The sequence below is a fragment of the Rhincodon typus genome, chromosome 24 (genome assembly GCF_021869965.1).
Source record: "Rhincodon typus isolate 14 chromosome 24, sRhiTyp1.1, whole genome shotgun sequence".
Lineage (NCBI taxonomy): Eukaryota > Metazoa > Chordata > Chondrichthyes > Orectolobiformes > Rhincodontidae > Rhincodon > Rhincodon typus.
The window spans coordinates 1,536,989-1,553,576 of record NC_063355.1 but is presented as its reverse complement, the minus strand read 5'-3'; the positions used below and the strand labels follow the sequence as shown (position 1 = coordinate 1,553,576).

The following is a 16,588-nucleotide window of genomic DNA, read 5'->3' as shown; positions in this document are numbered from 1 at the left end:
ATCACCACTCCTTCACAGTCGCTGGGTCAAAATCCTGGAATGCCCTTCCTAATGGTATTGTGGATCAACCCATAGCAGGTAGGTTGCAGCTCAAAGAGGCAGCTCACCACCACCACCTCCTCAAAGGCAACTAGAGACAGGCAATAAATGCTGGCCAGCCAGCAACGCTCACATCCCATAAATGAATTAAAAAAAATACTAATTAAGGACCTTACCCACCTCCTCTGGCTCCGTGTATAATCTCCCCCTTTGTCTTTGAGTGGACCTGCTCTTTCCCCTAATAGATGTATGAAGTGCCTTGAGACTCTCATTTAATCTATTTCCCAAAAACATTTCTTGTTGCAGTTCTTTTCTGCTTCCTTTGTATTCCTTAAAGGCCTTGTTTGATTTCAGTTTCCTAAACCCTACATATGCTTCCTTTTCATTTTTAACTAATCTTTCAATATCTCTTATCATCCAAGGTTCCTGAATCTTGCCATCCTTATCTTTCATCCTCACAGGAACATGCTGGTCCTGAACTCAGATCAACTGGCCTTTAAAAGATTCCCACATATCCAGATTTTCAGGTAAAATGGCGGTGAAGTAGCACTTCTGAGCCTGGGGCTTGTCCCCTCAGTATGCTTTTCTTTTCGTTTTTTTCTTTTCCCTTTTTTTAATCTTCTATTTTAATTACCTCTTGTTGAAGAGCTCGGTTGCAGCAACGGCATCAATGGTGACAAGTGATCCTAGCGCAGACTTGAATGGGCCCAGCAGCATGGATGTAGGTGGTGACAAAGGTGAGTTTGGATTCCTGGCAGCTTCTGCATTGATGAGGCGGACAAATCATGGCTGCTGTGGCAGAGGTGAGTTTGGGTTCCCTGTCTGCATCTAGCGCACATTAATGGAGGCGAAGGCGAGTTTGGCTCCAGTACGAGACCCGGCAGCATCAGCAGCGGCTTATCAGAGGGGTGGGCTCAAAGTGGACTCATGGCAGTGGTGGAGTAGAATTTGAGCTGCTGGCAGCATTAGTGGCATCTGAATTGGTGAGGTCCAGTGAGGAGTCATAGTGGCAAGGGCGTCGATAGAGGCGAGATGTCGCCGAAAATTGGTGATTTTCATTCCAGCGGCGGCAGCACTGCGAAGGGGTCTTGTGCCTAGCCGCCAGGCCCAAGGCCCATGGTGGAGCACTTAACAAGAAGTGTAAAGTTAACACTTTTTCTTTGTTCCTTCTTTTTGCCTTTATATTCTATATTTTGGTTTGTATTTTGTAACAAAATACACGTGAAAATAAATACATCAAATATTCAAAGATGTGGATTTACCCTCAAACAGCCACTTCTAATCTAATTTCTCCAGTTCCTACCTAATACTGTTGTAATTAGCCTTCCCCCAGTTTAGCACTTTCATCTGAGGACCAGTCTTATCCTTATCCATAACTATCTTAAAACTTAAAGACTTATGATCATTGTTCCCAAAATGATCCCCCACTGAAACTTCAGTCACCTGGTCAGGCTTATTCTCCAGTACAAGATTTAGTATGGCTCCTTCCCTAGTTAGACTATCTACATACTTTTTCGAGGAGCCCTCCTGGATGCACTTAACAAATTCTGCCCGATATAAGCCTCTGACACTAAGGGAGTCCTAGTCAATATTGGGCAAGTTAAAATCGCCCACTACAACAACACTGCTGTTTTTACATCTTTCCCTGATCTGCTGTTGCTCTGTCTTCTGCTGCTATTGGGATGCCTAAGGTATACCCCATCATAGTGATTGCACCTTTCGTATTCTAAAGTTCTACCCATACGGCCTCACTGGATCAGCCCTCCAAGATGCCCTCTCTCAGTGTAGCTGTGACATTCTCCTTAATAAGTACTGCAAATTCCCCACCTCTTTTACACCCCTCTCTATCTCACCTGAAAGACGTAAAGCCTAGAATGCTGAGCTTCCAGTCCTCTACTTCTCTCAACTAAGTTTTTGTAATGACTATCATATCGTAGTCCCATATTCTAATTCAAGCTCTAAGTTCATGTGTTTTACTTGTTATTTACTTGTTACTTTGTATTAAAGTAAATACACTTCAGATTGCTAGTCCCAGCATGTTTGTTACCCTTGCCCTTCCTGTTCTTCCTAGTAGACTTGCTTGACTTAATGTCAATCTTCTCCTCAATCACTCCACACGCTGAACTACTGTTTCGTTTCCCAACCCCCTTCCACACTAGTTTAAACACTCCCGAGTGGCACTAGCAAACATCGTTGCAAGGATATCCGTGCCTTTCCTGTTTAGACGCAATCCACCCATTTTGTACAGGTCCCACAAGCCCCAGATTAGATTTGAGTGATCTAGATATCTCTTAAGCCAGCTGTTTAGCCACACGTTAATCTGTATTATCTTGCTATTTCTGGCCTCACTAGCATGTGGGACAGGGAGTAATCCTGAGATTACAACCCTTGAGGTCCTACTTTGCAACTTTATATCTAACTCCTTACATTTCCTTTGTAGAACCTCATCTCTCTCTCTGCCTATGTTGTTAGTATATTATGGACCACAATCACTGGCTGCTCATCCTCCCCTTTCAGTATATCCTGTGCCTGCTCAGAAACATCCTTTACCCTAGCACCAGGGAGGCAAAACACTATTCTGGAGTCTCTCTCGTGGCCACAGAAATGTTTGTGATGGGGACTATACAGTTTCATATCATTGCGACTCTCCCTGCTGTACAACAGTGCAAATGTGCAATTCTGCAGAATATTTCCAGAATTTCCTGTAGTTTTTAAATTTTCCAGAATTTGGAATGACTGATCATCCAACCCAGTATCCTGCTTTCTCCCCATACTCTTTGATTCCTCTAGCCTTAAGACTTATACCTAACTCTTTGAAAACATTCAATGTTTTGGTCTCAACTGCTTTTTGTGGCAGAGAATTCCACAGGCTCATCACACTCTGGATGAAGAAATTTCTTCTCATCTCAGTCCTAAATGGCTTAGCCTGCACCGTTAAATCGTAATCCCCTGGTTCTGGACTCTCTGATCATTGGGAACATCTTTCTGCATTTACTGTGTTCAGTCCTGTTAGAATTTAATACATCTCTATGCAGTCATCCCTCATTGTTCTGAACTTCAGTGAACATAGTCCTCACTTATTCAGTCTCTCTTCTTACATGACTGGGAGAGTGTTATTGTGAGGCATGTATGAGGATCAGGATGACATAGAATTGTGAAAGGGAGCTATGCTAATAGATGTTGGTCAGTTCTCAAATGACCTGAGTTGTTTTCAGGGATCAGGTTGTGCGATCTTCCGCTCAGGCAGGATAAGATGCACAGAACATTCAAATATAATTTAGCAGAGGGAAAGAAGGAACACAGATTAATTTCTAGTGCAAAGCCAATAAGATCAACAATATATTAAAAATAAAATCAGTCTTTCCAAGACAAGAGGGAAAAATCCTGACTGTGACTTACCAATTCCTTCAGCAAAATTAGGGTATAACTCATCTGTGAAAAGTGGTTCAGGCAACTCACGGAAATAGAGTTTCAAGGTTCCCGCAATGGCATTAACATCCATTTCGCTCATCATCACAGAGACATCTTTATTATCTGTAACAGGAAATATATTTTCAAGTATGCACAGATAAGTGAACTGAAACATGGACAAAGAAAGTGTACATGGATAAATAATTTGAACATGAATACATGAACTGAACATAGATAAATCATCTAAATAAATGAAGTGAACACGGATGCAAACATATGCAGTGATTATAGGAGATCCCATTGACAGGATCAGACATGCATTTCTGTAACCCAATCTGTCGCAAAGCTGGACATGAACCATGCATACTTGTGATTGCAGTTAGATGAGGATTCCCAAAAATATGCTACAATTAATACCATAAGGGTTCATACCAATACATGAGGCTACCATTTAGGTATTAGCAGACTGTGCAATTTTTCAGTGGACAATGGAGAACATTTTACAAGGTCCACCCCAGGCTGTCATTTGTCTAGATGACATATTAATAACAGGGAAGACCAATATGGAGCACTTAGAGAACTTGGACATAGTCCTTAGATGTTTCTCCCAGGCAGATGTATGCCTTAGAAGGGAAAAATGTGAGTTCCAGGTACCCCAAGTGACCTACTTGGATCATAGAGTCGACAAGACTGGGTTACACCATTGGAGGATAAAAGCAAGGCTGATCAAAGGTGCCCCGGTTCCAAGGTCTATACCGGAGCTTAGGTCTTTCCTTGGGCTAGTGAATTATTACGGAAAGTTCATACACAACCTGGCCTCCAAACTGGCACTTTTGCCTCAACTCTTTAAAAAAGGTCAGCCTTGGAAACGGTATGCAGCCATGCCATAGCTTTCAGGGATGTGAAGAAACAGCTATCATCCTCGAAGGTGGTAGCGTGCTATGATTTCCAGCAAGATCTGGTATGACATACGATGCCTCCCTGTACGGCATTGGGACAGTATTAGCTCATAGGTGGCCCAATGAAGAGGAACACCCAACAGCATATGCACCCAGGACTTCGGTTAATGCAAAGCGTAAATACGTCCAGATAAAGAAAGGTTTGGCGGTCATATTTGGAATCAGGAAGTTCTATCCATACCTTTACGGACATAAATTTCTAATATTAACCGACCACAAACTCCTGCTAGATCAACTTAAAGAGGACCAGGAAGTGTTGCTCATAGTTTCAGGCCAAATTCAGCGGTGAGCTCTAATACTAAATACATATAGTTACAAGTTGGAACACCATCGGGGAGGCCAAATAGCAAATGCAGATGCATTGAGCTGCCTCCCACTGGCAGATATCACTGGTGGTGCCACCACTGAAAGAGTCTGTAATGGTTTTAAATTTTCTGGACATATTTCCAGTCACAGCTGATAATACCAGTCTCTGGACGCAGAAAGATCCGGCTGTGTCAAAACTGAAACAGCTGGTGGTGATGGGGGAAACCAAAGGGCTGTCACAACCAGAAATGAAACCTTTTTGGATCTGAAGAGATCAGATCACAGTACAGAATGGCATTTTATTATGGGGAGCAAGAGTGATTGTCCTGGCCAAAGGTCACTGCCAGATACAGGCTGAACTCCTCCAGGGGTTTCCAAAATGAAGATGCTGGTGAAAACGTATATCTGGTGGCCATGATTGGATGCAGACATAGCCGTGCTGGTAGGGCAGAGCCCAGAGTGCCAACAAGGACAAAAATTACCACCAGTTGCCCCAGAGTTGTCCAGTTAACCCTGGGCTTAGTTACACGTGAACTATGCAGGTTCTATCATGGTCTCAATGTCCTTAGTCATTGTGGATGCCCACTCAAAGTGGCTGGATGTGCACAGAGTTCAATTGTCAAACACAGGGATGATGACAGAAAAACTACATGCATCTTCTACATTACAAGGACTCCCGAAGTGTTGGTCACAGATAACAGGCTCCCAGTTTGGGGCAGCACGGTGGCTCAGTGGTTAGTACTGCTGCCTCACAGCGCCAGGGACCCGGGTTCAATTCCAACCTCGGGCAACTGTGTGGCGTTTGCATGTTCTCCCTGTGTCTGCGTGGGTTTCCTCCAGGTCCTCTGGTTTCCTCCCAGAGTCCAAAGATGTGCAGGTTAGGTGGATTGGCACACTAAATTGCCCTTAGTGAATGGAGATGTGTAGATTAGGTGGGTTATAGGGGGATGGGTCTGGGTGGGATGCTCTGAGGGTCAGTGTGGACTTGTTGGGCTGAAGTGCCTGTTTCACACTGTAGGAGTTCTAACTAACTCTAACTTCTAGAAGAAGGGTGAAAAAGGAGAACAAGGGAATTACAAGCCAGTTAGCCTAATATCTGCGATGGAGTAATTGCTGGAGTCAGGCATTATGGATGAGGTATGGACGAACACCTTAAAGATTTTCACTGGTAGGATATGCCTGACAAACAACACTCAATATTTTGAGGAGGTGACTAAGACAGTCGACAGAGGAAGGCCTATGGATGTTTTTTATTTGGACTAGCAGAAGGCATTTGATAAAGTCCCACATTAACATTACTGTTAGAAGCCCATATAATTGAGGGCAAATTATTAATAAGTCTGGGAAATTGATTGAGTGGCAGGTGACAGAAAGTAGGAATAATGAGTACGTACTCAAATTGGCAGGATGTGACCAGTGGTGTCCTGCAAAGATCTACGTTAGGGCCTCAATTATTCACATTATTTATTTATATAAAATGGCATAGAAAGTCATATATCCACTCTTGATGATGGCACAAAGTAATGCGGTACAAATTACCAAGGGATATCGATGTGGCAGATAGAGTTCAATGTAAGCAAGTGTGAGATTATCCATTTTGTACTAAAAAAAGGATAGGGTATTTTCCAGGTGTATGAAGTTAAACAACAGTGGATGTCTAAAGAGACTTCGGGTTCGGGTGAGTAGATTGTTGAAATGTCATGAAAAGATGCAGCAGTTATACAAAACCCTATTTAGACTCCACTTGGAGTACTGTGAGCAGATCTGGGTACCACACCTTAGGAAGAATATATTGTCCTTGGAAGGAGTGTACCATAGGTTTACAAGAATGATACAAAACAGAAACTGCTGGAGAAACTACTTTTTCTCCACACATGCTGACAGACCTACTGAATTTCTTCAGCAATTTCTATTTTTGTGTCAGATTTCCAGCACCCACAATTCTTTGTTTTTGGCTTACAAGAATGATACCTGGGCTTCGGGGCTTAAGTTATGAGAAGAGAATATTAAAATTAGGCCCGTTTTCTCTAAAAATTAGAAGGTTAAGGGGTGATCTGATCAAAGGCTTCAAGTTGTTAATAGGAAGAGAGGGTTGATAAAGATAAACTGTTTCCCCTGATTGGGGATTCTAAAACTAGAGGGCATAGTCTGAGAATTAGGCCTAGATCATTGAGGAGAGAAGTTAGGAAGCACTTCTACATACAAAGGGTGGTAGATGCTTGGAACTCCCTTCCAAAAATTGGCAGGGGCTGCTGAAAGAGTTGTTAATTTTAAATCTGAGAGTAGTTTTTTTTTGTTAAGCAAAGTTATTAATGGACATGGGCCAATGGCAGGTATATGGAGTTAGGCCACAAATCAGCCACAATCTCACTGAATGAACAGGCTTGAGGGGCTGAATGGCCTATTCCTATCCCTATATTCCTACACAGCAACATAAATCCAATTGTTTTTCTTTATTTATTAAAGGTTTTTTTTTCTGATTTAATTTGAAATCCATCCTTTCCTGACTTTAAGGACCATGTATTACATACAACACCAAGATACTTACTGACATCAAAAGCAGCTTTAAGGGCCTGAATGTCTGTTGCAACTCCTGAAACTCGATAAATTCCAATCTCCTCCATTCCACGTCTCTCAATCTCTTCCACACATTGTCGCACTATGTAAGGCACCTTTGATCTTTCCCGCCTGGAAAAGGAAAAGGAAAGTGCCTAAAGCTGAACAGTTCAGTTCTTAGACCCGTAACACATACCTGAGAGCTTTTCTGATACAAGAGCTGTTTTTATGTAATTTTCAGAAAAAGCACCTAAAATATATATTTTTCTGAAGTTCTTCTCTCTCATACTTTCTGCATCACACACCATTGTTCCTCAAAACTTCTGGGTAATTAAGGGAAGGTTAGATGATCTGCTTAGCCTAGGTGTTCAATATTTAGATGCTAATCCATATCATCCTGTAGCCATGTCTCTATACTAGCTACTAGATTTTACTTCTGTATTTCTATCTGTGCTCTTGTTTGCTGTGATTTGAATATTACATGCATTCAGATATACAGCCTTTGGTTTTATCCTATTACTCTCTTTATAAATTCTGGTCTTGTTTGTTAGTTAACTCTTCTGATTTGACCTCCATATCCCTTCCTGTCACAGTCTGTTTATTTCCTGAGTTAATAATTTGCTCTTTGGATTTCATTCTACTCATTGATTTCCCGCAACTTCCCAAAATTGTTCGGTTGCCCCAATTTTTGGTTTAAAGCCCTCTCTAATCCCTAGTTATGTAGTTGGCTATAACCCCGGTTGCAGCACAGTTCAGTTGAAGATCGCCCCATTGATACAGATCCATTTTCCCCTATGCTGAGGCCAATGTCCCATAATTTGGAACTCAATTCTCCCACACCAGTCTTTGAGCCATCCATCAATTTCTCAAATTTGTTTTACCCTATGCCCATTTGAACAGAAAAACATTCAGACCTTTGAGGTTCTGCTTCTTATTTAATAAGGATACCTATATCCTGAAACTGATAGGTAGAGCCTCCCTTTTTGTCCTGCCTATATTGTTAGTACCTACATGACCACAATGACAGGATCCTCCCCCTCCCGTTGCAAATTACTTAGCAGCCCTGAGCTGATGTCCCGAACTGTGGCACCAGGTAAGCACCATAGCTATTTGGGCTTGTGCTCTCTGCTACAAAAATGTATCAGCTTCCTCCCCTCCCCACCACCCCCCCCCCCCCCCCCCCCCCATACCCCCCCCCCCCCACCATTGTACTCTCCCCTCCTATTACTAAATTCCTCTTTATTGCCCATTCTTGAATGGTTCCCTATACTACCGTGCCATGGTCACCCAGCCTGCAGCTCTCTCTCTCATCTAGGCAAGCTGAAAAAAATGCAAACTTTTTGGACAATTATGAAGTCTAAGGTTCCTGTGCTCCTGTTCTCACTGTTTCACTCACAGTCACTCTCTCCAAATCTGATGACCCAACCTTAAGGGGTGTAACTGCCTCCCAGTACAAAGAATCCAGGTAACATTCCCCTTCCCTGATACATCACAATGTCTGTATTGTAGCCTCCATCTCAAATTCTGAACCAAAGCTGTTGACACATTGGCTCTGAACTAAACTGGCATCCAGGAACTCCCACATGCTGCAACTGTCACACATCACTTCTCCTGTCATTCTTAACATGTTCTAAAGACTTACTTAATTCTCCTGGAGCCCTGGCAATATTTATCCCTCAACTAATACCAACAAAAAATTGAATTGATCAAAAGTGCAAGTGAATGAATCAAGCTGACATCACCAATGACATGGAACAATTCATTTACAATTTACAATTACCAATGATTTTTTTGTGCAGTTGACAGCTAATGAATTATTATGTACCAATATTCTGTTGGTTAAATCGGTTAAAGACCACTTCACAAACTGCAAATAGGACTACCCTTCAAAAGCAACCAAGGATTCCCTGGCACTGTGGTTACAGGGCCCTTAGCCACGTCCAACCCATTTCCTGCACGTCTGCTCTCACTCTTTCTCTTCCTTCCCACAACAACAACAGGGTTTCCCTGGACCTCGTTTTCCACTCCACCAACCTCCAAATTTAAAGAATCATTAGCTGCCATTTCCGCCACCTCCAACAGGATGCCACCACTAGACACAGATTCCCCTCCCCTCCTTTGTTAGCATTTCAAAGGGACCGCTCTCCCAGAACACCCTGGTCCACTCCCCCACCACTCCTGACACCCCATTGCACCTATCCATACAATCGCAGAAGGTGCAACACTTGCCCGTTTACCTCCTCCCTCTTCACTGTCCAAGGCCCCAGACACACTTCCAGGTGAAGCAATGATTTACCTGTACTTTACTCAATCTAGTCTACTGTAGTAGCTGCTCACAATGTTGTCTCCTCTACACTGGGGAGACAAAATGCAGACAGGTTGATTACTTTGTGGAACACCTAATGTTCTGTTTGTAAAAATGACCCTGAGCTTCTTGTTGCAGACCACTCCAATACACCACCAAGTTCTCATGCTAATATTTCTGTCTTGGGCTTGCTACAGTGCTCCAGTGAGGCCCAGTGCAAGCTGGAGGAATTGCATCTTATTTTTCACGTGTGGACCTTGCAGTCTCAGGACTAATATCGAGTTCAATAATTTTACAGCCTGACCATTTCCTTCCATGTCTTTTACCCACCCTGGCACCCCAGATCCTGCCATTGCTTTCAGCTGACAAACATCCCACTGACTCATAGGAATACATGGTTTGCGACTAACCAAAATGGGGAAGGTCCATTTGGGAAAGCACTGAACACATTGATAGACTTAATTGTGACCATGCAAAAGTATTGGGGAAGGTGCACAAACTTCCGAACAGTTCATCTATTCAACCCACTAAGCACTATCATTGCTGCAGATTGTGCATTGAACTTAATGGTCACCTTATAACTCATTGAACTAGAGTTGAAGCAAGTCAGTTTCAGTCCTCAGAAACTGCCTAAAATGATAACAAGGACAGGATTATTCAGCATTCCAATATTTAGATTGGAGGATTTAAATAGTTCAAAGTCCAAGAGGTAGTGGTTCTCAAACCCATTTTCTAAGGGTGTGAGGCATATGAGGCAGCATAATATATACAGCAACAGGAAGCATTCCACCGTTGCTGCTGAAGATTTATCTGCAACATCAAGTGGCGGGACAAAAATCTCTATTCCAAGGTTCTTATAAGGTTGCAGCATACCCTGGCAATGGAGAGCATGCTCATCAGCTTTATTGCGTTGGCAGATTCTTGCACACTAAACACAGAAAATAGGAGCATAAGTAAGCCTGCTCCACCATTCAATATGATCATGGCTGATCATTCAACTCATACTCTTGTTCCCACTTCCTCCCCATACCCTAGATCCCTTCAGCCCTAAAGGCTATATCTAACTCCTCGAAAAAAAATCAATGTTTACTTTCAACTGCTTTCTGTTGCAGAGAATTCCACAGGCTCCCTATTCTCTGGGTGAAGAAATTTTTCATCTCAGTCTTAAATGGCCTACCCCTTAAACTGCAACCCCTAATATTGACTGTCTGGTTATCAGCAACATCCTTTCTGCATTTACTGCGCCTAGCTCCTGTTCAAAATTTACAGGTTTCTATGAGATCCCCCTCAGTCTTCTGAACTCCAGTGAATATACTCTTAACTGATGCAGTCTCCCTTCATACAACAGTCCTGCCATCTCACCCCAACCATCAGTCTAGTAAATCTTCATTGCACTCCCTCCATAGCCAGGACATTCTTCCTTAGGTGAGGAGACCGAAACTGTACACAATACTCAAGGTATAATCGCACCAAGGCCTGTACATTTGCAGCATGGCATCTCTGCTCCTGTACTTGAATCCTCTTGCTATGAAAGTCAACATACCATTTATCATCTTCACAACTTGCTGCACTTGCATGCTAACTTTCAGCAACTGGTGAACAAGGACACTCAGGTCTTGTTGCAAGTCCCCCTTTCACAATCTATCACCATTCAGATAAATAACCTGCCTTCCTATTTTTGTTACCAAAGTGGACTACCTCACATTTATCCATGTTCTGTCTCACCTGCAATGTATTTGCTCACTCACTCAACTTGTTAAAATCACACTGGAGCATCTCCACTTCTTCCTCACAGCCCAGCTTTGTGCAGTCTGCAAAACTGGAGACATTATTTAGTTTCCTCATCTAAATCATTATGAATATTGTGAATAGCTATTGTGAATAGCTGGGGCTCAAGCACTAATCCCTGCAGTACTCAGTCACTGCCTGTCTCTTGGAAAATGACCTGTTTATTCCTACTTTGGCCTTTGACATAGAGCTACACAACAGGCTGCAAAGTAAGAAAAGAACCCATGGTGTTAGTGGCAAGTTACTGTCATGCATAGAGGATTGGCTGACTGGCAGAAGGCAGAGAGTGGGGATAAAGGATTCTTTCTCAGGACGACAGCAGGTGACTAATGGTGTTCCACAGGGGTCTGTGTTGGGACCACAACTGTTCACACTGTACATTAATGATCTGGACAAAGGAACTGAGGGCATTGTTGTTAAATTTGCAGATAACACAAAGATAGGGGACGCTGCAGAAAGACTTGACAGGCTAGGAGATTGAACAAAGTAGTGGCAGATGCACTTTGGTCAGAAAATTAGAGGTATTGATGGTTTTCTAAATGGGGAAGGCTTTGGAAATCTAAAGCACAAAGGGACGTAGGGGTCCTAGTTCAGCATTCTTTTAAGGTTAACATGCAGGTTCAGATGGCAGTTAGGAAGACAAATTAATTTGAAGACAGCTAGAATACAAAAGCTGGGATATACTGCTGAGGTTGCACAACTCTGGCCAGACCACATTTGGAATATTATGAGCAGTTTTGGGTCCCATATCTAAGGAGGGATGTACTGGCCTTGCCAGGGGTCCAGGGGAGATATACAAGAATGATACCGGGGATGAAGGGCTTGTCATATTAGGGATGGTTGAGGACTCTGGGTCTGTACTTGATGGGTTTTAGAAGGATTACAGAGGATCTCATTGAAAATTCCAGAATACTGAAAGGCCTGGAGAACGTGGACATGTAGAAGATGTTTCAACGAATACGAGAAACTAGGGCATGATGGCACAGTCTCAGAGTGAAGGGCTGACCCTTAGAATTGAAATGAGGAGGTATTTCTTCAGCCAGAGGGTGGAGAATATGTTGAACGTGTTGCCGCGGAAAGCTGTGGAGGCCAATCATTTCGTGTTTTTAAGACGGAGATAGAATCTTGATTAGTAAGGGGATCAAGGGGTTAAGGGGTGAAGGCAGAAGCTTGGGATAGAGAAACATATCAGCCAAAATCGAATGGCAGAGCAGACACGATACTCCCACCTTTGATAAGTTTTGATGCCCTTGCCCAAGAATAATCTATCTACCTCTGCCTTAAAAACATTCAATGACCCCTGCTTCCAACGTCTCCTCAGGTAGCAAAGTTACACAAGAAAAATTTTCCTCATCTCTGTCCTAATTAAGGGCAACCCTTAATTTTTAAACATTGTCTCCTAGTTCTATACTCATTCATAAGAGGAAACATAATCTCCCCATCCACCTTGGCAAGACCATTCAAGTTCTTATATACTTTAATTAAGTGACCTCTCACTCTTCTAAACTCCCGTAACCTTTCCTCATAAAACAGTTTGTTCATCCCAGGTTCAATCTAGTAAACCTCTTCTTAATCTCCTGCAATGTATTTGCGTCCTTTCTTAAATGACAACTGCACACAGTATTTGAGATGCTACACCTGGAGCATAAGGTGACCATAGGAAGGGGTGTGTGGGGCATTGGTGGGGCAGCGCACTCTTTACACTGTTTTTGCCTGGCTTCCGCTTTTTCCCCAACAGCGAGTCTTGAGGTGCTCAACGTCTTTACGAATGCTCCTCCTCTACTTTGGATGGTCTTGAGCCAGTGATTTCTAGGTGTCGGTGGGAATGTCACACTTTGCCAGTGAGGCCTTGAGGGTTTCCTTGAGGGGTTTCCTCTGTCCACCTGGGGCTCACTTGCCATTTCGAAGCTGGGATAGAGCACCTGCTTGGGGAGTCTAGTGGTGGTGATGCAAACGACATGCCTGGCCCATCACAGCCATTAAGGGTGGTCAGTGCCTTGATGCTGGGGACGTTGGCCTGGTTGAGGACACTGGTATTGGTGCGTCTTTCTTCCCAGTGGATTCACAGGATCTTGTGCAGGCAGCGTTGGTGGTAGGGCTCCAGTATCTTGAGGTTTCTGCTGTAGAAAGTCCATGTGTCAGAGTCGTATAGAAAGGTGGGAACCATCACAGCTCTGTATACCATTAGTTGGTGTCAGATCTGATGTTGTTACCCTCGGACACCCTTTTCCTTAGGTGGCCGAAGGCTGCACTAGTACACAAGAGGTGGTGCTGGATCTCGTTGTCAATAACTGCTTTGGTTGACAGGACACTCTTGAGGAAACGTAAGTGGCCAACATTCTCCAAGGCCTCCCTGTGGACCTTGATGATCGGGGTTCGCTCCTCAATGCCAGGCCAGGTTGGTGGTAGACCTTGATCTTGTACTTGTTCAGGCTGAGACCCAAGCTCTCATACGCCTCCGTAAAGGTGCTGACGATGGTCTGGAGTTCGTCCTCTGAGTTTGCACATATGCAAGCATCATCATATATTGCAGCTCGAATACACTGGCTGAGGTGACTGGTTTTGGCTTGATGATGGCAGAAGTTGAATTATTTCCAGCTGGTTCTGTAGGTTAGCTCTACTCCAGTGGGGAGCTTTCCAGCAGTGACGTGAAACATTGTAGAGAGGTAGATTGAGAACAGCGTTGGAGCGATGATGCAGGCCTGCTTGACACTGGTCCTAATGGGGCATAGGTCAGTGATGGAACCATTTGTCATTACCATGACTTTCATGTCGTCCTGGAGCAGGTGAAGGAAGGTGACAAACTTCCTGGTGCTGTCAAAGCATAGGACCGTCCTTAATGCTTCCTGGTTGACAGTGTCAAAAGCCTTTGTAAGGCTGAAGAACCGGGTACAGGGATAAGTTTTTTTCTCTGCATTTCTCATGCAGCTGTCGTGTGGTGACAATCATGTCCATTGTGCCACTCCATGGCTGGAAGCCACATTTCAATTTGGGGAGGAGTTCCTCAGTCACAGGAAGGAGACAGATGAGGAGGACCTTGACGATGACTTTTCTAACAGTCGACAGTAGGGCTGTAGCGGGGACCTGTGCCTTGCCATGTAAGGTAACTTATACCTGATCACACTAAGCCGCCCATGCCTGCTTAGAAGACGGCAGAGAGAAGCTAAGCAAAACTAAGCAGCCTGCTCACGCTGTGGAATACGATGGTACCTTTGAACAGAACTGCTAGAAGGTCAGTAAAAGAACACTGTATGTTCCCATCCGAGACAATTCTGATAAAAGGATGCCTTAGGACACATAAATGATCAATTCCAGCTTTATTAACGAAAGAATGATTGTCCCAGTGAATGAATAATGTCAGGTGCTAGATTAGGTCCTTAAGCAGCTGCAAGAATAACAGCTAAAGTTATTTCGTAGTAAACAGTTGCTTCTTTGAAACTACCAACAATATTAAAGAGTTTCTAGCTAAAAATGCTTTAGTTATAGAAGTTGGTTTCAATACATAACCAGTATATAATACAAGCCTGAAAGAAAAACATTTAAGTTTAGATGTGAAGATTAACTAGCCTTAGGAGATGACTTTTCTTATGCCCTGAACAAAATAGATTGATCACAACCCATAAATTACAAAATGCTGACAGTAGAAGTAGTTGTATATACCCACACTTAGAATTAACTTTATGACTGAAATTAACCTTATAGCAATTAGTTATAACTAACTAATTTTTTATTTTTACATTATGTGATTGGGACAGTGGGAAAATAAAAAGAGCAACTGAATGTGATAAAAGACAGCATCAAAGTACAATGCGTTATAGAATTTGAGCTGTCCTTACAGATAAACAAGTCTGAGAAACACCCGAAGGAGTATAGCCATTAAACTTTTGGAATGTGAATGAATAGGATGCATAGGAAGATCCCAACCCCGAGCAATTACATAGCACAACCCCGAGCAATTATAGAGTAATAGAACATAGAACAGAGAACAGTACAGCACAGTACAGGCCCTTTGGTCCACGATGCTGTGTCGACCTATTATCCTACTAAGATCAATCTACCTGCATACCCTACATTTTACTATCCTCCATGTGCCTATCCAAGAGTCGCTTAAAAGTCTCTAAAGTATCTGACTCCATTACCACTGCCGGCAGTGCATTCCACACACCCACCACTCTCTGTGTGAAGAACCTACCTCTGACATCTCTCCTACACCTTCCTCCAATCACCTTAAAATTATGCCCCCTTGTAATAGTCATTTCTGCCCTGGGAAAAAAGTCTCTGTCTCTGTCTATGCCTCTCATCATCTTGTAAACCTCTATCAAGTCACCTCTCATCCTTCTTCGCTCCAATGAAACAAGCCCTAGCTCCCTCAACCTTTCCTCATAAGACCTGCCCTCCAGTCCAGGCAGCATCCTGGTAAATCTCCTCTGCACCCTCTCTAAAGCTTCCACATCTTTCCTATAATGAGGTGACCAGAACTGAACACAATATTCCAAGTGTGGTCTAACCAGAGTTTTATAGAGCTGCAGCATAACCTCGCGGCTCTTAAACTCAATTCCCCTGCCAATTGATTTTAAATTACAATGTCTAGTTAATAGTAGAAGATCAGGGGAACCTGGGGCTGTCCACAGAAGTGCCCATCATTGATTAGGTGTCCCACAGGATTGTGTGTTTGGATTAGGGGGAAGCACAATGACTACATTGTATTTGATTACTGTAACACAAAATATATAAAAATGCTATACTTCTTTGTAAAAGCAGAGGGTGTGTCATTGATCTATCTTCCGAAGCCAAACTCGGGGAAGATCCTTTGGCCCTCTCCCCGCATAAACCAGTTTCTGCCTCAATCCTGCCTGCCTCCTAAGTCTTTGTCCTGGATCAGGAAACACACTCTTACAACGGTGATTCCCCTGTAGTTACCACAGCCAGACTTGTTCCCTTTTTGGAAAATGCTCACAACAGTGGCATCCCGGGATGCTTCTCTCCTTCCAGATAAGGCAGACAAGGGTATATAGCTGCAGCAGAAACTCTTTGCCTCTGTACTTCAATGCCTCAGGAGGAATATCAAAGACAAAGAAGCCATCAAAAAATGTTGGGGGAAGCATTTTCGAGACCTCCTCAACCAGGGCTCTGTCTTGATCCAAATGTCCTTGAACGCATCCCACAGCACCCTACACAGTATCCCTGCTGAGGCATAGAGTATTGTGTGCAGTTCTGAAATCCA

The 16,588-nt window shown here is 43.3% G+C and overlaps 1 protein-coding gene across 2 annotated transcripts in view; it reads right to left on the bottom strand.

Moving 5' to 3' along the window:
• Positions 1–16,588, bottom strand: part of si:dkey-91m11.5 (PH_BCR_vertebrate and RhoGAP_Bcr domain-containing protein) — a 422,142-nt gene that overhangs the window by 22,912 nt on the left and 382,642 nt on the right. For both annotated transcript variants that reach the window (XM_048611239.1, XM_048611240.1), the window contains 2 exons: positions 7,264–7,403; positions 3,439–3,573 (listed from right to left, as the gene is read on the bottom strand). In XM_048611239.1, the coding sequence (XP_048467196.1) occupies positions 3,439–3,573; positions 7,264–7,403 (275 nt within the window). The remainder of the gene's footprint in view (positions 1–3,438; positions 3,574–7,263; positions 7,404–16,588) is intronic.